This window comes from Sciurus carolinensis, chromosome 10, assembly GCF_902686445.1.
Source record: "Sciurus carolinensis chromosome 10, mSciCar1.2, whole genome shotgun sequence".
In the NCBI taxonomy this organism is placed as follows: domain Eukaryota; kingdom Metazoa; phylum Chordata; class Mammalia; order Rodentia; family Sciuridae; genus Sciurus; species Sciurus carolinensis.
The window spans coordinates 136,147,482-136,165,787 of NC_062222.1; the positions used below are offsets into that span (position 1 = coordinate 136,147,482).

Sequence of the window (18,306 nt, forward strand, 5' to 3'; positions counted from 1 at the left end):
GCAGAACCATATTTTGAAAGTAAAATACTTCATTGTTCCAAACCCCACAAAGCTCCTGCTCTCTGATCACTGAGAAGGGAGTAGTTGGTGTGAACCCAGTCTGAGAGTCCTTTAAATCCTTCAAAAGGTATTTATGCTTTTAATTTTGGGTGAATATATCCTGCGGCCTAAATGCAGAATTGCATCAGTAAGTTTTCCATGAATAAATTATCATAACTGGGTCACAGTACACAACCATAATTTATGCTGCTTTGAAAAGTGGTGATAACGAACTTCCCATCGCCCAACACACAGGCCCCTCTAGGAATGTCTGGCATCCCTCCCTTTCCACGGCCCGCCTGCACTGCGGGTCTGCAAAGGGCAGTGGAAGCCTCGAGGCTCACCTTGGGTGGCTTCAGGCTTTTCCCTCGGTGCCTCTTGGAACGCAGCAGCCGTTCTCTTTCCTGGAAGAAAACACTACTGTCAGCTTTTCCAGTCAGCCCCACATTGTCACACCCAGCAATGCCACCAGCTCTCCAGGGGTGGGAGGGACACTGCCACGCCTACTATCTCCCCAAGTCAGGATGTTCCATGTTCTAAGCACCTAAGTCATAGCTGCTTCTTGGAAATGAGCTATGGGGATAAGTTGTTCACTCAGGTCCTTATGTGGAAAATGCCCGGATTTGCTAGCCCTGTCCTACCATGCCTCTTCTTCTTTGGGGTCTGCAGCTATAAAGTGTAAAGCAGTGTGCTGCCCAGGGGTGCGCTGGCCTTGGCAAGATCTACCTGCAACAGCAGCAGGCATAAGAAACCTATGAACTTGGACAGAAGTGGGGTCAAATTCCCCAGAGCCTGCTCCTGGCCAGGAGACAGCTTGATTTCCCTCTTCTGTGTTTCTTCTCTGCTACCCAGGCTAGACCCTGCCCTGTGGCATTGCTCTAGAAAAGAACAAAAGACTGGGGTTATCTGGTGGCTGCTGTCAGTAGGAATGGTTCCCATGAGGCGGGAGTGGCAGTAGCACTGTGCCCCACATAAAACCCGGATTCTCTCCTAATCACATCTTCCTTCTCCCTCCAACGGAACAAATCTGGTGCTTAGTTTCAGCTTTATGGTCCACACTTCTGATCTGGCATTATTTTTATTTTCCCTAGTTTTGATTTGGTTTCTTTCTTTTTTTTTCTGTTGAGTGCTTTCTCGTCCTAAGCTGTATCAACTCTTTTGTGTAACGAAGGGAAGATGGCTGGATACTTGGATAGGGTGTATGGAATGAAGAAAAAACTGAAAGAAGCAGGAAGAGGGGTGGACACAGAGAGTGTGACATTGGCCAAAGCCTTCTCTAGAATTCTGATGACCTTCTATCCTGTAAGTGGACCCATCGCACCTCCTGGGCAAGCAGTATATACTGCTCGGATCCAGCTAACACTCACTGCAGGTGGGCCCCAAGGAATGCCGTGCAGAATTCTCTGGATAGAACACCCCACCTACCTAAGGCAGTCCCACTCCTGACCCCTTTCACAGATCTGCACCCCAACCGTCATGAAACACATAGCCTTAACAAGCCCTTCAAATTCTGATCTGATCACAAGGTTCAGGTTTGCAGGCTCAAACTCACAGTCTGCTAAGCTAAAACAATAAAAATTTTAAAAATTAATAATAATTAGACTTCTCAAGGATGGATCATGCGCACTCTGTAAAGGCCAGAAGACTCATTCCTAAAACTGATGCTGCTTCTTAACAACAGCAAACCAGGGAGACTGTTGAAGAATGAGAGTAGCCATGGAAACCACTCCCAGGTAGCAGCAATCTCATTTCATGGAGACCAGCGCTGTTTCCTGGCAGAACACAGCAGGAATGTGCACATCACAGGGAATACAGTGGGTGCCCAAAGCTGTACTGCCTTATGGGCCCTGATTCCCCAATGCCCACCCCCAATGCTTGTGTCACATGGTGCCACTCACACAGAGGGAGCTTACCAGTGAGAGGTCGTCAATGACATGCTGCTGCTCTAGCACCTGCAGCCTCAGGAACTCGATCTCCTGCTCGTCCCTGGTCAGGCTGAGGTCGTTCAGGGACGTGTGGCGCTTCAGGGAGGCCTGGGCCGACAGCTTTTCTCTCTGTGGTCAGTGAAGAGAGCACTGCAGGGTCACCACACAGAACTGAAGTGTGGGCGCAGGGCACAGGGACAGAAGGACAAATGGGAGGACAGGGGATGAGAGCCACAGGCCCAACCAAGCCTGCAACATGGCCGATAAAGCTCATAGGTGGGAGGCGGGGCAGCGGGGCAGGCAGGGCACTCGGGCAGGGGTGCAGAGGATGGTCTGAAGGGGCTTTGAAAGCTAGAAGGGCAGGTGGGGCAGAGGCAGCCTCCACGCACGCTCACACCTGTCCTCTACCACACAGCAATACAGGCGCTGGTTCTTGGGCCTCATGCTCAGCTGTGACGTTCAGACTATTTGTACAAACCTTAGAGCATCTTATAACTTGCCTTGACCACAAAGACCTGCCATCCCATGAACAGGGTGCCACTCTGAGCCCCCTGTTCTATGGGCCCTTTGTGTGCTGTCATGCACCCTATGGGTGATCCTGCAATGTGAACTTTTTCCTTCCCGTTTTACGGATAAAGAAACTGAGGCTCAGAGAAAACTGAGATGTCTCTTAAGGACACAGTTGTCTGACCCCTCGAGGCACAGATGTCCCAGCAGTGCCCATTCTAGAGACGTGGAGAGAACAGGCTGACACTGTCCATGAGGCCTCCTGGGAGCAGGGCAGGGGTAGCCCTGGAGAACGTGGACCATGAAGCCCAGGGTTGGACAACCCAGGTCAGAATCCCAGGATGGTCCCGCATGGCTTGGACTTACCATTTCCACGTTTTCCCTTGTGAGGTTCTTGATCTTCTCCTCCATCCTCTGGATGCTCTGCAGCAGGTCTTCATTCTTCTTGTTCATCCGCTTGTTCTTCTCCACCAGCGGCTTCAGCTGCACCTCGGTCTCACGGGAGCGTTTCAGCTATGGTGGGGACAGACACAGAGATCAGGCAGCTTGAAGGCTCAGTGGGTCACCAAACTCCCACCACAGAGGTGAGCGGAGATTCAACAGCACCCTGGGAGCTTCCACCATGAGGACCTGGACAGAGCAAACACCAGAAAGAGGCTCCAAATGCAGCATCTCATCTTGGTGACCTGGGGTGAGGCAAGAGGAGAGGACGAAGCCTGACAGGGTGGCCCACAGATAGGGCTCAGGGTGCCCACTGGCAGGGGTCCGGGTTGTGTCCTCCCTTCCATAGTTCTTCCCCGGGCATGACTCCCAGAGGTCAGAGGTTGCATGTAGAAAGTACCATACAGCTACCTAGCTGCTCCTGGCTACCCTTCCCCAGGCACAAAGCTAACTACAGTTCAGCACCCTTCTGCCAACAGATACACCCTGGGACCTAGCGTGCCAGGTTCAGTGCTGGGGTTTGGAGATCGGCACAGCCATCTAGCCCTGGAGGGGCTCCACAGACCTCTGGGCAGATAATCCCTGTGACAAATAGACTCTCCTTTGACCTCGGGGAGCCCCTCAGGGGCCCATTTTGGCCATTTGTTCTCCATCCCAGTAGCTTTGAAGCAGGAGAGTTCTATGATCAGGTTTATTGTCTGGAACAATCCAAGGCTCTGACGGTAGTGTGCAGGGTGGGCCAGTGAGACAATGTGGTCGGGGGACAGGGAGGAGGAGCCAGGACATGGGCTGCTGCACAGTTAGAAGCACCGCCCCTTTGTCCCTGCTAACACATGCATGTTCTTAGCCTCAGTTCCTCATCTATAACACGGGAATAATGGCAGTCACCTGCCTCAGATTTGAAGTGAGACTCAAACATACAGTGAAAGTCAGAACAAGTTAAATGCTGTCAGGATCACACTCGGAGGCAGCCAGCGTGTTACCAAGTCCTCGCCACGCGCCTGAAACACCAGGGACCTTCCCACTCTCCCTCCTTGAACCCTTGGGACCCAGGAGCTGCTAACCCACCCCACACTATGGATGAGAGCCTGACAATGGACAGAAGGGCGACATGGTCACAGAAGGTGCTAGAACTGAGGCTCAAGCATGAGGGACTGACTCGAGACACCTGCTGACAGTCACCGGCTGTAGGAGGTAAAGCAACCCATCTATTCAGAGGCTATCTGTTCAGAGGCTCTGGACAGTGCATCTTTCACATGGCACTGGCTGTAACAGCAAAGAGTGGAAACAGACTCAGGAGCCCAAGGGGGACAGCTAGGAGCCTAGCACATCCCACCCAGACATGCGGGCAGCTGCAGGACAGGCAGATGCTGGATGATAGAATTCTGTGAGGAGCAAGCTGCAGAGCAGCACTGGGCACCCACAGAACCAAGCGGGAGTGGCTTGGTGGGGGTGAAGTGCTTGAGAAAGCATGAAAACCACACCAGAGCCACCAGCAATGGAGCTCTCCCCAGCTCAAGGCCAAAGTGCTAGAGGACGGTCAATTCCCACAGCAAACACCTCCGCGCCAGCTGCTGGAGCCCACGACATTTCCTAAGCCACTCAGCCAGCACAAGCGCCTCAGTAGTTTTTCACCTTATGAATAGTTAAGTGAAAAGCAGAAACAAATTATACATGCAGTCTGATTAAAGCCATATAAAACATGCCTTTAAAAATACTAAGGGAAAATTAATTGATTTTGATACTGTTAAAACTGTGAAGTGATACTTAATAGGTTTTATGTTTTTTTCAAATATTCTGGACACACTTCCCTTCATAAAAATTAAACATAAAACTTATGAGGTGTTTGTCAAAAAGCGTATGTACTGACACTTCACATAAAAATTCGTTCAGCAGTTTATCCAGTGAATGTAAAGATTTATGAAATTGCTGTTATTATTGGAAATTTTCTCTTCAACCAGAAGTCCACATTATTTTTTAAAATAGAAGTATATAAACGTTTATGCAAAAGAAAGTAAAAAGATAAAAATAAAATTTTCTATGATCACATCACCCCTACCCCCAAAAAAAAACTTTCTATAGCAGGATGGTAACGACTTACTTTTGTTTTGTAAAATGCTTTTAACATTTAATTGACTGGGAACAAATTTCCCTGTCAGTTAAATATGGTCTACCTCCTCAGTCTTGATGACTACAGAGAAGTCACGGGATAACACTCCAAAGTGGCCAGGCATGGTGGTGCATGCCTATAATCCCAGTGGGCAGGAGGATCGCAAGTTCAAAGCCAGCCTCAGCAAAGCAAGGTGCTAAGAAACTCAGTGAGACCCTGTCTCTAAATAAAATACAAAAAGGGCTGAGGATGTGACTCAGTGATTAAGCAACCCTGGTTTCAATTCCTGGTACCAAAAAAAAAAAAAAAAAAAGCCCTGCAGTCCCCCTGTCCAGTGCCTCAGTGTTGAACAGCTGTGCCCGTGCTGTGGCTGTTTCGTTGCTACTGTAACAGGGCTGCAAGGAACACCCTCTCTACTTGCCTCTCTGAATTTCTCCAACTGTTTTTTAGGGGTAAATTCCTTCAGAAACAACAGGTAGTAACAGATTTCTTCAATGAGTGTGTGTTAGATAGATTTTTAATCAAAAAGAAATGAGAAGGAAAGTAAAGAAAACCAAGAGGTCTCTGCATTAACTTTCTGTTTAAGGCGGGTTTCATGGCCTTGGGGCCCCTTCCTCGCAAGACACCATCTGTCTCTGCGCAGCAGATTACCAGTTCATTCCTCTCATCTGCCAAGAGGGTATTTCTGTCTTCCAGCTTCCGTATGACTGAATTCAGTTCAGCAATTTTTAGTTGAAATCGCCTCACATCTCGCTCATCCATATGTTGATCCTAAAAAAGTGAAGACACAAGCGGACTCTGAGGAGGCTTACAGGGAGCCAAGTGCTGCCCAGGGCGCTCGGCAGTGAGGTCCTTGTTGGACCAGCTGAGGGCCATGCAGCAGGATGGTGACGCCCCACCTGCCACACACCTGGGGAAGACTTCACCTCCAAGGTGACAGAGATTTTAATCCTTCAGTGACCCCAGGGATCCCTCAAAGCCCTGTCTCCCTGCAACTCTCACAAAGGCCTGTCCCATGCCACCTGTGGTTTCCAGAACAGGCCGTACAGTCCAGTACAGTCCTCGAGGGCAGAGGCTGAAATGCCAGTCCGCTGTAGTGCTGAGTATGCAGCACTCCTAGCAGAGCCCCGTGAATGAAGCATTTGTTACTTTCACTGGCTCGCAGGACTCTGACTTTGCCATTCCATGTGCTATCTGGGTCCCTTCCTGGCCCCACAGCAGATCCTGCTGTGAGGTCTCCGTGTTTTTCTCTGCAACTGAGCCCTGAGGCCACAGTGGGCCAAGGTATCCAGCCTTCACCTGGACCTCCTAAATGCCCAGCACTGGCCTGGCACATGGTACAGGTCAGTGAGCATGGGAAGGAAGAAGCTCCAGCAGGAGGAAAGAGTGTGCACATGGGCAGAGGGCAGAAAGAAGGGAGGATGGGAGGGTGGGCAGCCCAAGGAAGACAGGCAAGCCGATGGGTCGCCGGGCAGCAGAGGAAGGGGTGGTGCTGCTCGGTCATTAGGTTCAGGGTTTGCAGGGGCGCACCTCACCTGGCCCCCCATGAGTTCCGCCATGTCCCCGATGCCAGGAGGGAGCTCCCTCTTTGGACTGCTGTGGTGGCGCTCAGCCTCTTGACCTGGACCAGCTGCTCATCCAAAGCCTCTTTCTGCAGAAGCAACCTCTGCGCCTGCCCAGCCTGCACACCCAGCTCCTTCTCCAGGGCCAGAATCACCCGGTCTTTGCCTTTGATCTCATCCATCTGGAAGAGAAAGCGAGGGCAGTTAGGCACGGATGGGGCTCTTCGCCAGGGAACCCACTCCTGTGCTGCTGCCTGAGGCCTAGGGAGGTAAAGCAGTGCTGTGGGCAGGGTCGACTGAACTGGGCACACTCAGGACCAGAGAGGCCCACGTCTGTGGCCTGGGTCCAGCTCCCCTTATTCCCGAGGACAGAGCAGACAGAGCTGAGTCCCAGGACCATGCAGTCACCTGGCACTTGCCACTGGAGCTCAGCTGTGCACACACATCTCCCCCACTTCAGCCCACAAAACACGTAAACTCTGCCCAGCAGATCCGGCCCCACCACGTCCTCTGCAGCAAGCTGCTGTGCAGGGCAGGTGCTCTGGCTCGGGCCAGTCTCCAGTCCAGTCTCCACCCTCTAACCCCCAACCCACCACCAAAATAGCTCCAGCCAAGGTGGCCAAGGTGGCCAAGGCATTCCTGGCCCTCAGCCCACTACAAGTTTCATCCTCCTAGCCTCAACTTGAGCAGCACTTGCTTGACAGGGTCACCCTCTCCCTGCTTCATGAACTTCTCCTTCCTCTCCCCCCCTCCACCACAGCTCCTTAGTTTCCTCACAGACACGTCTTGCTCTGGCTGCCCCTGACCTAGAGCTCTTGAGTGGCGGGCTGCTTCTCCCCAAGTTCCTCTTGTGGACAGCCACATCCTCTCCAGTGGCACCAACTCCTGCCATATGCAGCTGACACTTACATGGACACCTGCTCCTGACTCGCCCCTAAGCCCCAACATCACAAAACCTCTGGGTGGCATGGCCTCTCTGCTTGGTCCTTCAGAAGAGGCAGGAAGGAGCATACTCTCTGGCCTTTGTGGGTGCGTGGTCCTGCCAGAACGTTGGTATTGGACTTCTAGGGCTCCAGAACTATCAGAGAATACATATGTTGTAAAGTCATCTGGTTTATGGTAATTTGTTATAGTGGCCCCAGGAAACCAAGACAGGCATTAAAAGGGACAATTTTCCAAGCACTGGAGTTTCCTTAATTGACAAAAATCACAATGGCCTGAGCTGAGTAATTATTCTGTTGTCACGGCATTTAGGAATCAGCTCTGTGTAGATGCATACACAAAGAAGCTCTGAAAGAACGGGGATGGCTTAGCAAGGAGAGTATCAACCACACCCCTGGGAAAGTTCCTGTGCCATGTCTGAGGCACTGTCCATCCAACTTACCTTGGTGACTGCCAGGTGAGGGAGCCAGTGGGTAACAATGTGACATGGACACTGCCCTGCTGTTGACAAACACTGAAAGTCACTGGACACAAACCCAGTCGGTCTGGTGAGAAGAGCACTGTGCTCCTGGTCCTCCCAGCCGCTGTATCAGATACTGAATAGGTGAGTGACCCACGCTACTGTGGGCTGATTATGATCCCCAAGCACAGTCTACATCCTAACCTGGGACCTGTGAACAGGACCTTTGGAAAGGTCCATATAGATGGGATTCGGTTAGGGATTTTGAGATAAGGAGATGCTTCCGCATAAGCCAGTTGGGCCCTAAATCCAATGGCCAGGGTCTTAATAACAAGAGAAGATAGATGAAGGCAACACGTGAAGACGGAGGCAGAGATTGGAGTGGTGCAGCCCACACTGGGACACCTGGAGCCACCAGAAGCTGAGGGAGGCAGAAGGACCCTCCCTAGAGCTTCAGGAGGAAGCACAGTCCCACCAACACTTGATTTAGGACCTTCAGCCTTCCGAAGGGTAAGAACATGCGTTTCTATTGTTTTAAGGCTCTAAACATGTGCTTATTTGTTGAGGCAGCAGCAGAAGCTAAGACCAATGCTGCACTTCCTCAGCACTTCCAATGCGTGAAAGAAGGCAACGAGCCTGCCACGTTTCCTTCCAAACCTCACACCTCCATTCAGCTGCAGACCACCACAGCAAGAGCACTGCGTAAGAGGTGAGCTCACAGCTCACCCCAGTAACTGGGTGCCTGGAGGCAGGCTGGCCACCTCTCACTCCATCAGTCCCTAGAAAGACTGGGAGTCTGGTGGAAGGAGGACTGTAGACATCACCCTGTTGGACTGCTGGGGAGCTTTAGGTCAACCGTGGAAAGGACGACACACAGTGACAACATACTGGAATACAAGCTTGCCAACAACATCAACCTGACATTGACTCATTGACCTCTTTTAGCTCTACTTCAGAAACGAATCTCTCATTTAAAAAGGAAGCCACTAAAAACTGAAAAAAACACACTTGCGATGATAACAGGAGGGAAGCGGTGCCCCGGTCCTAGACTGGAAGGCTGTCCAGCCAAGAGCTGCAGTCCTGCCAGCCCCTGGCAGCCTTCGCTGGAAAACCTCAGGCTGCCTCCATCTGCCCGGGCAGACCCCTGCAGGGCTCAGCAGCAGGTGCTGGTCGGGTTCTCCTCGAGCAGCAAGGAACATGCTGCTGCTCCCCTGGCCATGGACCATCAGCACCCACCTGCTCTGCCCACATCCAACTCCCGAGCAGGAGGGCACTGCCTCCCTGCCAGGAGCCCCCAAAGACACTACAGACCAGAAGCCAACCCGGCGCAATCGGAATTTAGTGGAAGGAGTTCATTAATTTAAACCACTCACAAGTGTTTTCTTTAATTCAATGATATCCAGCTAAGCATTTTTAATGGGCACTGGGAAGCCCTCAGTGACAAACAGACCCGATCCCATGCCCTGGGCTTCTACTCTGCAGTAGGAAGAGGAAACATAAGAAGTAAATGCTGTAGTAGAATGAGTGCCAAGAGAAAAATTAAAGTGAGGGGAACCAGTAGTGGCAGTGGGGGGTGACCCAAGCTAACAGCCTGACCAGCAGGACTCCAGTCTGGTCCCTCAGTATGGGCTTCCCAGATGACACGGCTTTGCCTGGGGCCCAGGCGTTCAGCCCACCACCGCCTCACGCGGGCTCCCCTCAAAATGCAGCACCACTGCAAGCAGGGCATCTCCAGGACCCCAAAGCTCTGGCCTTGGAGAGCACCACTTTCCCCATAATCCGGCGGTGACAGCAGAGGGCCATCCCAAGCACAATGAAAAGGATTCAAGGAAATATTCTCAACCAGTGGAGCTGGCATCCAAGAACAGACGGGTTTTGCAGAGGACATTCTGAAGCCAACGTGTTCTAGACTATGTATTTCCACGGTCCGAGTCTGAGGGAGGTCCCAGAGACTGGCCAACCTCACACGAAGAGCCCGGAGCTCTACCCTGCCTCCCCTGTGTGCTCTTCAGTGCTGCCCGCCTCAGGGCCTGCAGAAGTGCTGACCCTGGCTCCGGAGCCCTCCTCGGCATGCAGGACACTCCTCTGGGTCCTTGCACACATGGTTTCTCCTTTCCCTGTCCTAGTCTCATCCTGCGGGTTAGAAGACAGGTGGGCCTGGAACACTCCAAGTTCCCAGGGCAGTCCACCCATGTGGCCCACCCCCTGCCAGACATCGGGTTGGGAGAGATACCTGACCCAGTGAGAGACAACATCCTAGCACCTTCCTGCACGTTCTTACAAGTGAAGAACTAAGCTTAAAGTGGTAGTCTTTCCCCAGCACAACACGAGAGCCCCTGGCCTAGAGGTGGCACCACGTGAGACAGCAGAGCCCCAACACCCGGATCTCGGGTGACGGCACGCATGTCCCTGTAGCTGCAGTTGAAGCCAATCCTACAACTTCACAGTAGCAGAAGCAACAGACTCTCAAGGCTGAAGCTGGTTTGTGGTAGAATTTCTGTCCCCTGAACAAAAGAGCCCTCAGTGCCAGAGAATGGCACTGAGGACAAACTTGCCGCCACTTCTCTCTCACAGGCGAGTGTGAGTGAAGTACTACGCATGTACTTCCGAGACATTTGCAGTCCTCAGGACCCTGAAAGCAGACACCAGTTACCCCACTGGACACACAAAACAGAGCAGAAAGGGGGAATGTGCTCAAGTCCAAGCTGTCAGCAGAACCAGGACTCAAATCCAAGTGCCTCTCCAACCCTCCCTTCCCTCTGCCCTTCAAAACAGGATTTGGTCACTCTGGGCAGCTGGGCCCACCAGGACGTGCATCTCAGTGGAAACTGCAGACTGGCCAGTTGCCAATGAGCCATGACCATAAGTGATTTTTTGACTCCTGTTCACAGCAAAGCTGGGGGCGTCAAAGAGTGGGGAAGAGGCTGCCACCCCAACATCCATTTTTGCTCTCCTCCCTGGCACTATAGTGAGGTAAGCAGTGTCCCCCAAAGCCATGCCTACCTGGAAAGTCAGGATATGACTTCACTGGAAGCAGGGTATTTGCTGATGTAATGAAGATGCACATTAAGGTGAGATTGTGCCAAATTAGGGCCCTCTGCACACTGGCGTCTGCATAGGAGAGGACAAGATGGGGCTCTCAGGAGGAGGCCACGTGAGACAGACCGGAGAGACGCAGCCACATCCAAGGAACACCAAGTATGGCCAGTCTCCACCAGGAGCTGGGAGAGGCAGGGAGGAGCCTTTCCAGAGCTGCTGGGGGGAACAGAGCTCTGCGGATGCCTGGGTTTCGGACCTGCAGCTTCTGTCATCATACACCAGCAAGTCTGTGTGGTACTGTGACAGCAGCCTGCACAAAACTAACAGAGCACCACACCAGGCTTACTAGATGTTGGGCACTTAGTGAAGGCCACTGCTGGTTCCCTGTGGCCAGGTGGAGCTGAGAGGAAGTGCGGGCCAAAGAGGTCAAAGTATGTGCAACCTCTAAAGCGAAAGTGTCCTCAAAGGAAGACCACAACGTCTTCACCTGCCCTCCTACCACCAGCCTGGAACGAAGAGGTGATGGCCAGCACTCCATGGGGATGAAGGTCCATGAGGATCGGGCCATACTCCAGGGTTTCTTCTAAGGAAACCCTGAAACTCGTGTGTCCCTCACAACTCTCTGGAGCCCCAGAGAACCCTTTGCCTGCAGATCTCCAGACACTGTAAATGAGAGGGAAAAAAACCCTCCACCCTTCAAGCTCCTGTGACCTGAGGGAGTCTCCCTTAAAGCAGCCCGAGTGCTTCCAGCTGGGCTGAGGACCAGGTGCCAGGCCATCACTGCGCCCTGCAGTCCAGGAACAGCTTCCCTCCTGCCCCTTCCTATGGGGCATGCTCAGTGTGCAGGTGGAAGTCAGGGCCTCACCTATCTATAGGAGGCGGGTGGCAAGTGACCTTCCCAACATGCTGTCATGGCAACAGACCTGCCTGAGTGACACTGACCAGATGCAGGACAACAGGTGAACGGACAGTGTTCCTGCTGCTCCTTCTATGCAGACCAGGCCCTAAGTTAGTTGTGTGGCCCTAAAATAGAAATAGCCTTTACGACACTGACTCCTTGGTACTTTGTAAATTCAGTTCGAGCAGTCGCTTGTGTAAACACAGGCAGTTCTTTCCCACTTTCTTTCTTTTAAATATACACTGACCCTGTGGTGAAGGAATATATTTTCATGTCTCCTACTACAGAAACTTGCTGCTAGCTGCTTTAGCTAACACCTGTGGTCTTTCTCCTAACTCTGTGACAGATGTGTGATTATCCCCATTTTATAGATAGGGCATCAGAAGCTCAGAGATGGTAAGCAACTTCCTTGGGATCACACAGCAACAAGAGGGGAGTCTGGATAATCACATCCAGGACGGAATTCTACACCACTCCTTGTCTGTTCAGCCAGGGCTCCAGGGTCCCACCACCCAGGTGGGGGTTCTACCCTCCCCCACTTCTGCTGCCCTCGCTGACCTGGGCAGCCCCAGACCTCCTCATCTTCACCCCACACTGAGGCCTTTACTCAGGATGTGTGACATTCATTCGCCTTCTGGACCTTGAGTTCCCTGAGTTCACCCCTCCTCCCATCAAAGTTGGTCCAGCAGGCACTTGGCAGTGTATGGCAGGCACTTTCCATTTACAAGTTAAGAAACCAACCACTATGGTTTCAACAAAAGCACACAGTGGAATCCCAAGAACCCCTGCAGCCCCAGGTCTTGCTCACAGTGGCTCACCAGAGGGAACGCCTGGAAAACTAAAATGACAACCTCTTTCCTGTCCTTTCGGAGAACCTGAGACTTTCCTCTGCCCTGGTTCCTCGCGCTGGAACTAGGCACGGCAAGGAGCAGAAAGGAGCCAGCCCTCCTCCAGCTGTGGCTCATGAGGAACCCCGGGAAACAGCCCCACCCTGCAGGAGGGCCCACAGGCCACCAGCCCCTCCTCCCTGAGACCTTGATGCCCAGGGCCCAGTGGGCTCTCTGCCTGTCACACCATTCCCCAACAGCAGCACCTTTTAACAAAGCTTCACCCCCCTATTATGAACAATGATGCCCATTTTTAGAAAATGAAAAGTACATCAGAGAAGAGAGGGGAGGAGGAAAAGGCCCACGCCCCCAGCAGCCCGCGGGGCCTTCTCCCTCCAGCCCGCTGCTCTGAAAGGCAGTCCTGAGAACTTGACAGGCTACTGTTCCACTTCTGACCTGATTACATGCTCACCTCCCCAAGCCTATGGTTGTCACAATACCAGTGCTGACGCAGGAAGCAGAGGCCACGAGGGTGCATTCTGCACCACGTGATCTCTGCACGCCTCCTCGGCAGGGTCCTGATGAGGAAAGAGCATCACGGGCAGGAGCGTGCCTGCTGCGGGTCCCAGCCCCAGCAGCTAGTGCGCCACACTGCCAGGCTCTGAGTTCTTGGAGGACGAGACGGACCAGTCTCTGCCCTCATGGAACTTAAATCCTAAGAGAAACAAGAGGGGCAGATAAACATTTCAGATGAGAAGAGCTGCGCCGGCTTGGTGGCTGGCAGGGTCGGATGGGACACCAGGCAGAGCTCCCAGCAGAGGGGCCCCTGGGTGCTTGGGCAGACCTTCTTGCAGAAGGGACACTGGCATGGGGGCTTCTCAGCAAGGAAGGGCCAGCCATGTCACATGTGAGGGAAGAGCTCTCTGATGGGAGCGCAGGGAGGCGCCCCGGGAAGGCCTCCGTCTTACCCTTGGGAATCCTCCTGCCCTGCTGTTCTCTTCGTGGCTGCCTGTGCAGATGAGTGCCCTGCTGCGTACGTGCGAGGTGGCTTCACAGCTGACAGGCACTGCTCTTCCTTTCCCGGGAGCTAGGTACTCCCATTGTGTGACTAGTGACAAAATGAGCTGTTTTCTGATAAACCTGGAGGGAACTGTGGCGTTGTTTTGGGAAGCTTCCACTTACACCTGCCTCCGTGTTTCCTGTCCCGTGGCCTCTGGTGGAGAGAGGGCAGGAGCGCTGAGCTCACCGCTACAACCCCAGGCTCTCCTAGAGCTCACTCCGTACCGTCTGCAATGAGTTTCTAAAGGTGACAGCGCCTGAGACAGCACAGAATCCTCAAACTCTAACCCAGAAAGTGAGCCCAGAACACCTTCACCCTCGAAAACCCCAGAAGGACGCAGGCAGCCGCACACAGCACTGCCCCATTTCCACCTACAGGCGCAGTGGGTGCTCGTTTCCATCGCTGGGCAAGGGCACTGGGGCAGTCTGAGTTTGCACTGCAAAGCCAGACTGCCCCTTGGGAAGCTGGAGGGAAGCACACGAGTTCCTTTGATCAAGGTTGCTTGAGAGCAGGAAGGCGAGCATTTGTCTTCTGAATATTTCATGGCTTGTGAAAGCTCTCTGTGGAGCCAGAGAAATAATCAAATGCAATGCGCTTCACAGCTGCCTGCAACTGGCAGCACAGAAAAGCAGAGACTAGGACTGGATCAGAGATGGCTCAAGTGCTAGGAGTTGGGTTGTGACTATAATTTGGTGCCCACACAGGGTGGGCTCTGACCTGCCAGTGCAGATGGATGCCTGGTGCTCAATGCCCTTGCTCCTGTGCGCTGTCCCCATACTCAGCTTGGGAGGTTTGGGCAGGCCCGCCTTTCCCATGTTCCTTATCAGGGTCAGTTGGCACAGTTTCCTTGGCACCCTTGGCACACTCTGCCTAGAAACTGACATCACTAGGTTTTGAGCTAGATAAAGTTCTGTCCCCACAGCGCCCCTCGTTCCCACTGTCTGGCAGTGATGCCAACTCAGAGGAGGGCAGGGTTGGGCAGTGGAGAAAAGGACCAGGCCCCATGCTTCCTTTGAGTCCCTCCATGCAGCAGTGTCCACAGCAAGACACCTGTGGTCTTTCATTTGCCAATCAATTCCGATATTTGCTTCCTTCAATGGCTCCACTCAAGCAAAAGGACAGAGTGAGGACAGTCTGTCCATCCTGCTTATTAGGGAATGCCACCCCTGGGTTCTACAAGGAGCCCTGGGTTCCCCTGCCTGCTCCTGGCCTTCTGCTCCACCCCATCCTCCTCAACATGGCTCAGTTCCCTGGTGCTCAGCCACCCAGCGCCTGAATTTGAGGGCCTCGTGTCCCCACCCTCCTTCTTCTCCTGGACCAGGAGGAGGCAGGACTCAGGGACCTGTGTCCGTTCTGATGTTCAGATGTTCCATCAAATAAGGTGCCATCATGGTTAGAAGTCACAAAGTCATTCTGGCTTCTTTCAGACAGTGGTATTTTCTAGCCTTGTCTGTCAGCAATAAAGGTGACCATTTGCATCTCCCTCTGCTCCCACTTCAATGGGTTGAAAATCAGCACATAAGATAACAAACAGGGTGCTTGGTACTAGGTCCTCAAGAATCCTAATGACGTTGGTAAATAGCATCTTATGCTTGGTCGAGGAGTTGACAGAAATGCAAGCGTAGAAGACGATGGATCTTGGCGTGTACAGGCAGCCCTCCCTCTGCAGAGCACCACTGTGACTGACAGTCACACATAGCGGAACAAAGTCCTCACACTACATGGCTCTGCTGTGACAGATCTGATGTGTTCACACAGGAACACGCAAAACGAGGGCACAGTACTGACACACGTAAGTCCCACTTCACAGGGTGCCATTTCAAGCCAGGACCGCCTGTGTCTACACAGAAAATATAGAACGTTCCCAACACCCAAGAAGGCCCCTGCCTTCCCTGTCCACCCATCCCCAGCTCGTCCACACCCTGCTTCCAGCACCAGGGCTGGTTTGACCACACAAATGGAATCTGTTGTGGTTTAGAAATGAGGTGTCCCCCAAGGCTCATGTGTGAGACAGTGCAAAGAAAGTTTAGGGGTGAAAAGATTTATGAGAGTTTTAGCCTAATGAGGGCATTAATCCCCTGATAGGGATAACTGCTTATGCAACTGCTTATACGACTGGGCAAACTTACTAAAAGTGGATTTGTAGGTGTATAATCAAGTTGCATAACCACTGGGTGGTGACTGTATTGGGGAGGGTGTGGCTGGAGGAGGTGGGTCACTGGGTCATGCCTTTTGGGGTATATATTTTGTCCTGGTTGAAAGAAATCTCTGCTTCCTGGTTTTCCTGTCTTGATCTGCCTTCCTCCTCCATGCCCTTCCATGCCCTTCCACCATGTTCTGCCTCACCTGGGGCCCAGAGCAAGAGTCAACTCTATGGACTGAGACCTCTGAAAATGTGAGATGCAAATACACTCTCTCCTCCAAAATTTGTTCTGGGGTCTTTTGGTTTTGGCGGCAGAAAACCTGACTAAAACAGAATCATATAGTGGTAGTTTTTAAGGCTGATTTTTTTCTGGCGTCATGTCCAGGAGATTCATTCATTCTCTTACGTACCAGAAATTCCTTCCTTCATGTTGCTGTCCGGCATTCCAGGGACGAACACACATCACTCATCCTATTGCTAAGCTTACTGTTCCACAGCGCATGGTCCATCCTTGTGCTTCAGGGAAAGTGGGTCTCTAGAGTTACAGTGTGCCGTCGTATCCAGTCAGACACGTGGAAGCATATGGATGAGCAGCAGGACACATCCACATTTAGCTGGTTTAGTCCATTATGTTTAATGTGACAACTGAGAGGATTCAATTCTACCATTCTACCATCTCGTTCCACTTCCAAGTTTCTTTTACTATAAACAAATGGTCTTGCGTGCCTGATTTTATTCCCCTATGAGCTTTGCACAGTGCCTCTTTGCATAGTCTTTCAGCCCTCGACTTGTCACAGTCTCCCTGAAGCGGTGGCACACCCCTCAGGTAAGATGCAAGGACCTCCCAAGAGTGCACCTGCCACTACCCGCCAACACCATTTCCGTCCTGTGTGCTACTGTTCTACACATTTTACTTCTGCATTGCCATACACTCCAAAGTACAAGGTTATAGTTTTGCTTTTGACAGCCACTTATGTTTGAAAGACATTAAGAAAAATAGGTTGTTATGTACAACTCATTTACTCATTGCTGATGCTCTTCACTCCTCTCCTGCAGAACTAAACTCTATTTGGTACTGTTCTCCTTTTCCTTAAGAACTTCATTAATATTTTTGGTGATTTGGGCTCTGGTGACAAATCAACTTAACTAATTGAAAATGTGCTATTTACTCTTATTTTTCAGACACTGTTGTGGCTGGAAGTGGAATTTGAGTTGATGGACTTCTTTGTTCAGCATTTTAATACATGAGAAATGACATAAGAGAGTCTAATTGACTGCCCATATGTTACAGTTTGGATCTGGAGGTTCCCTGAAGCCATGTGCTGAACGGCCTGGTCACCAGAGCCTGTGGCACTGCTGGGAAATGGTGGAACCTTCAGGAGGCAGGGTCTACTGGGAGGGAAGTCAGGTCACTGGGGTGTGCCCTGAGGGGGATTACTGGACCTCACCCTTCACCTCTCTCTCCCTCTGCTTCCTGGCCACCAGGAGGTAAACAGGCCTCTTCCACCATGTGCTCCTCTGTGATGTACTATGACACCACAGGCCCAAAACAGCAGGGCCAAATGACCACAGGTTGAAAAACTTTTCCTCCTTGTAAGTTTATTTATCCTGGGTATTTTGTCACTGTGAAAGAAATCTGACTACTACAACACCCTTCTTGTTTCTGGGTCCCATCAACCTTTCTAACTTAGCAGACCTGGGAGCTGTGGAGAGGTATCTCCTGTGCTTTTTTCCTCCCAAAAATATGGGTGATCTTTTAATACAAACACAGAATTTGCAATTAAACCTTCGTCAATGTGATTTAAATTTCCCAGATTACTAATTTTGTTATTTTAAACACCTAAAGTACAATTTATATATCATAAAATCCAAACACAAATCCACTTTTAATAAGTTGCCAATGGTATAACCTTTCATTAGAATCTGTTTTAGGGTGTTCCCATGACTCCAGTAAGATCCTTCATTCCCATTTCAAAACCTGGCCCACCACCCATCTCTCTACCTCTGCGAACTTGACTATTCTGGACATTTCATACAAATAGACCAGCAACACATGGTCCCGGGCATCCAGTCTCTCTTGTTTAGCATGATGCTTCCAAGATTCTTCCATGCTGTAGCATGTACTAATGTTTCACCCCTTTTTATTGCTGAGTAGCATTCCACTATGTATATACACCACGTCTCATCAATTTGGCAACTGATGGACATTGGCTTGTTTCCATTTTTTGACTTCTATGAATAATACTGCTCTGAACACTTACATACAGGCCTTTAAACAGGCATATGTTTTCATTCTCTTGGTAGACACCTAGGAGTGGGTCTGTTGAGTCAGTAGGGGAATTTATTTTTAAGA

General features: G+C 51.4%; 1 protein-coding gene across 1 annotated transcript in view; it reads right to left on the reverse strand.

Annotated features, from left to right (window-relative positions):
• Nucleotides 1–18,306, reverse strand: part of Jakmip1 (janus kinase and microtubule interacting protein 1) — a 129,741-nt gene that overhangs the window by 42,676 nt on the left and 68,759 nt on the right. The window contains 6 exon segments of the mRNA XM_047566598.1: nt 384–443; nt 1,953–2,093; nt 2,838–2,984; nt 5,674–5,793; nt 6,558–6,640; nt 6,643–6,766. Of these exon segments, the coding sequence (XP_047422554.1) occupies nt 384–443; nt 1,953–2,093; nt 2,838–2,984; nt 5,674–5,793; nt 6,558–6,640; nt 6,643–6,766 (675 nt within the window).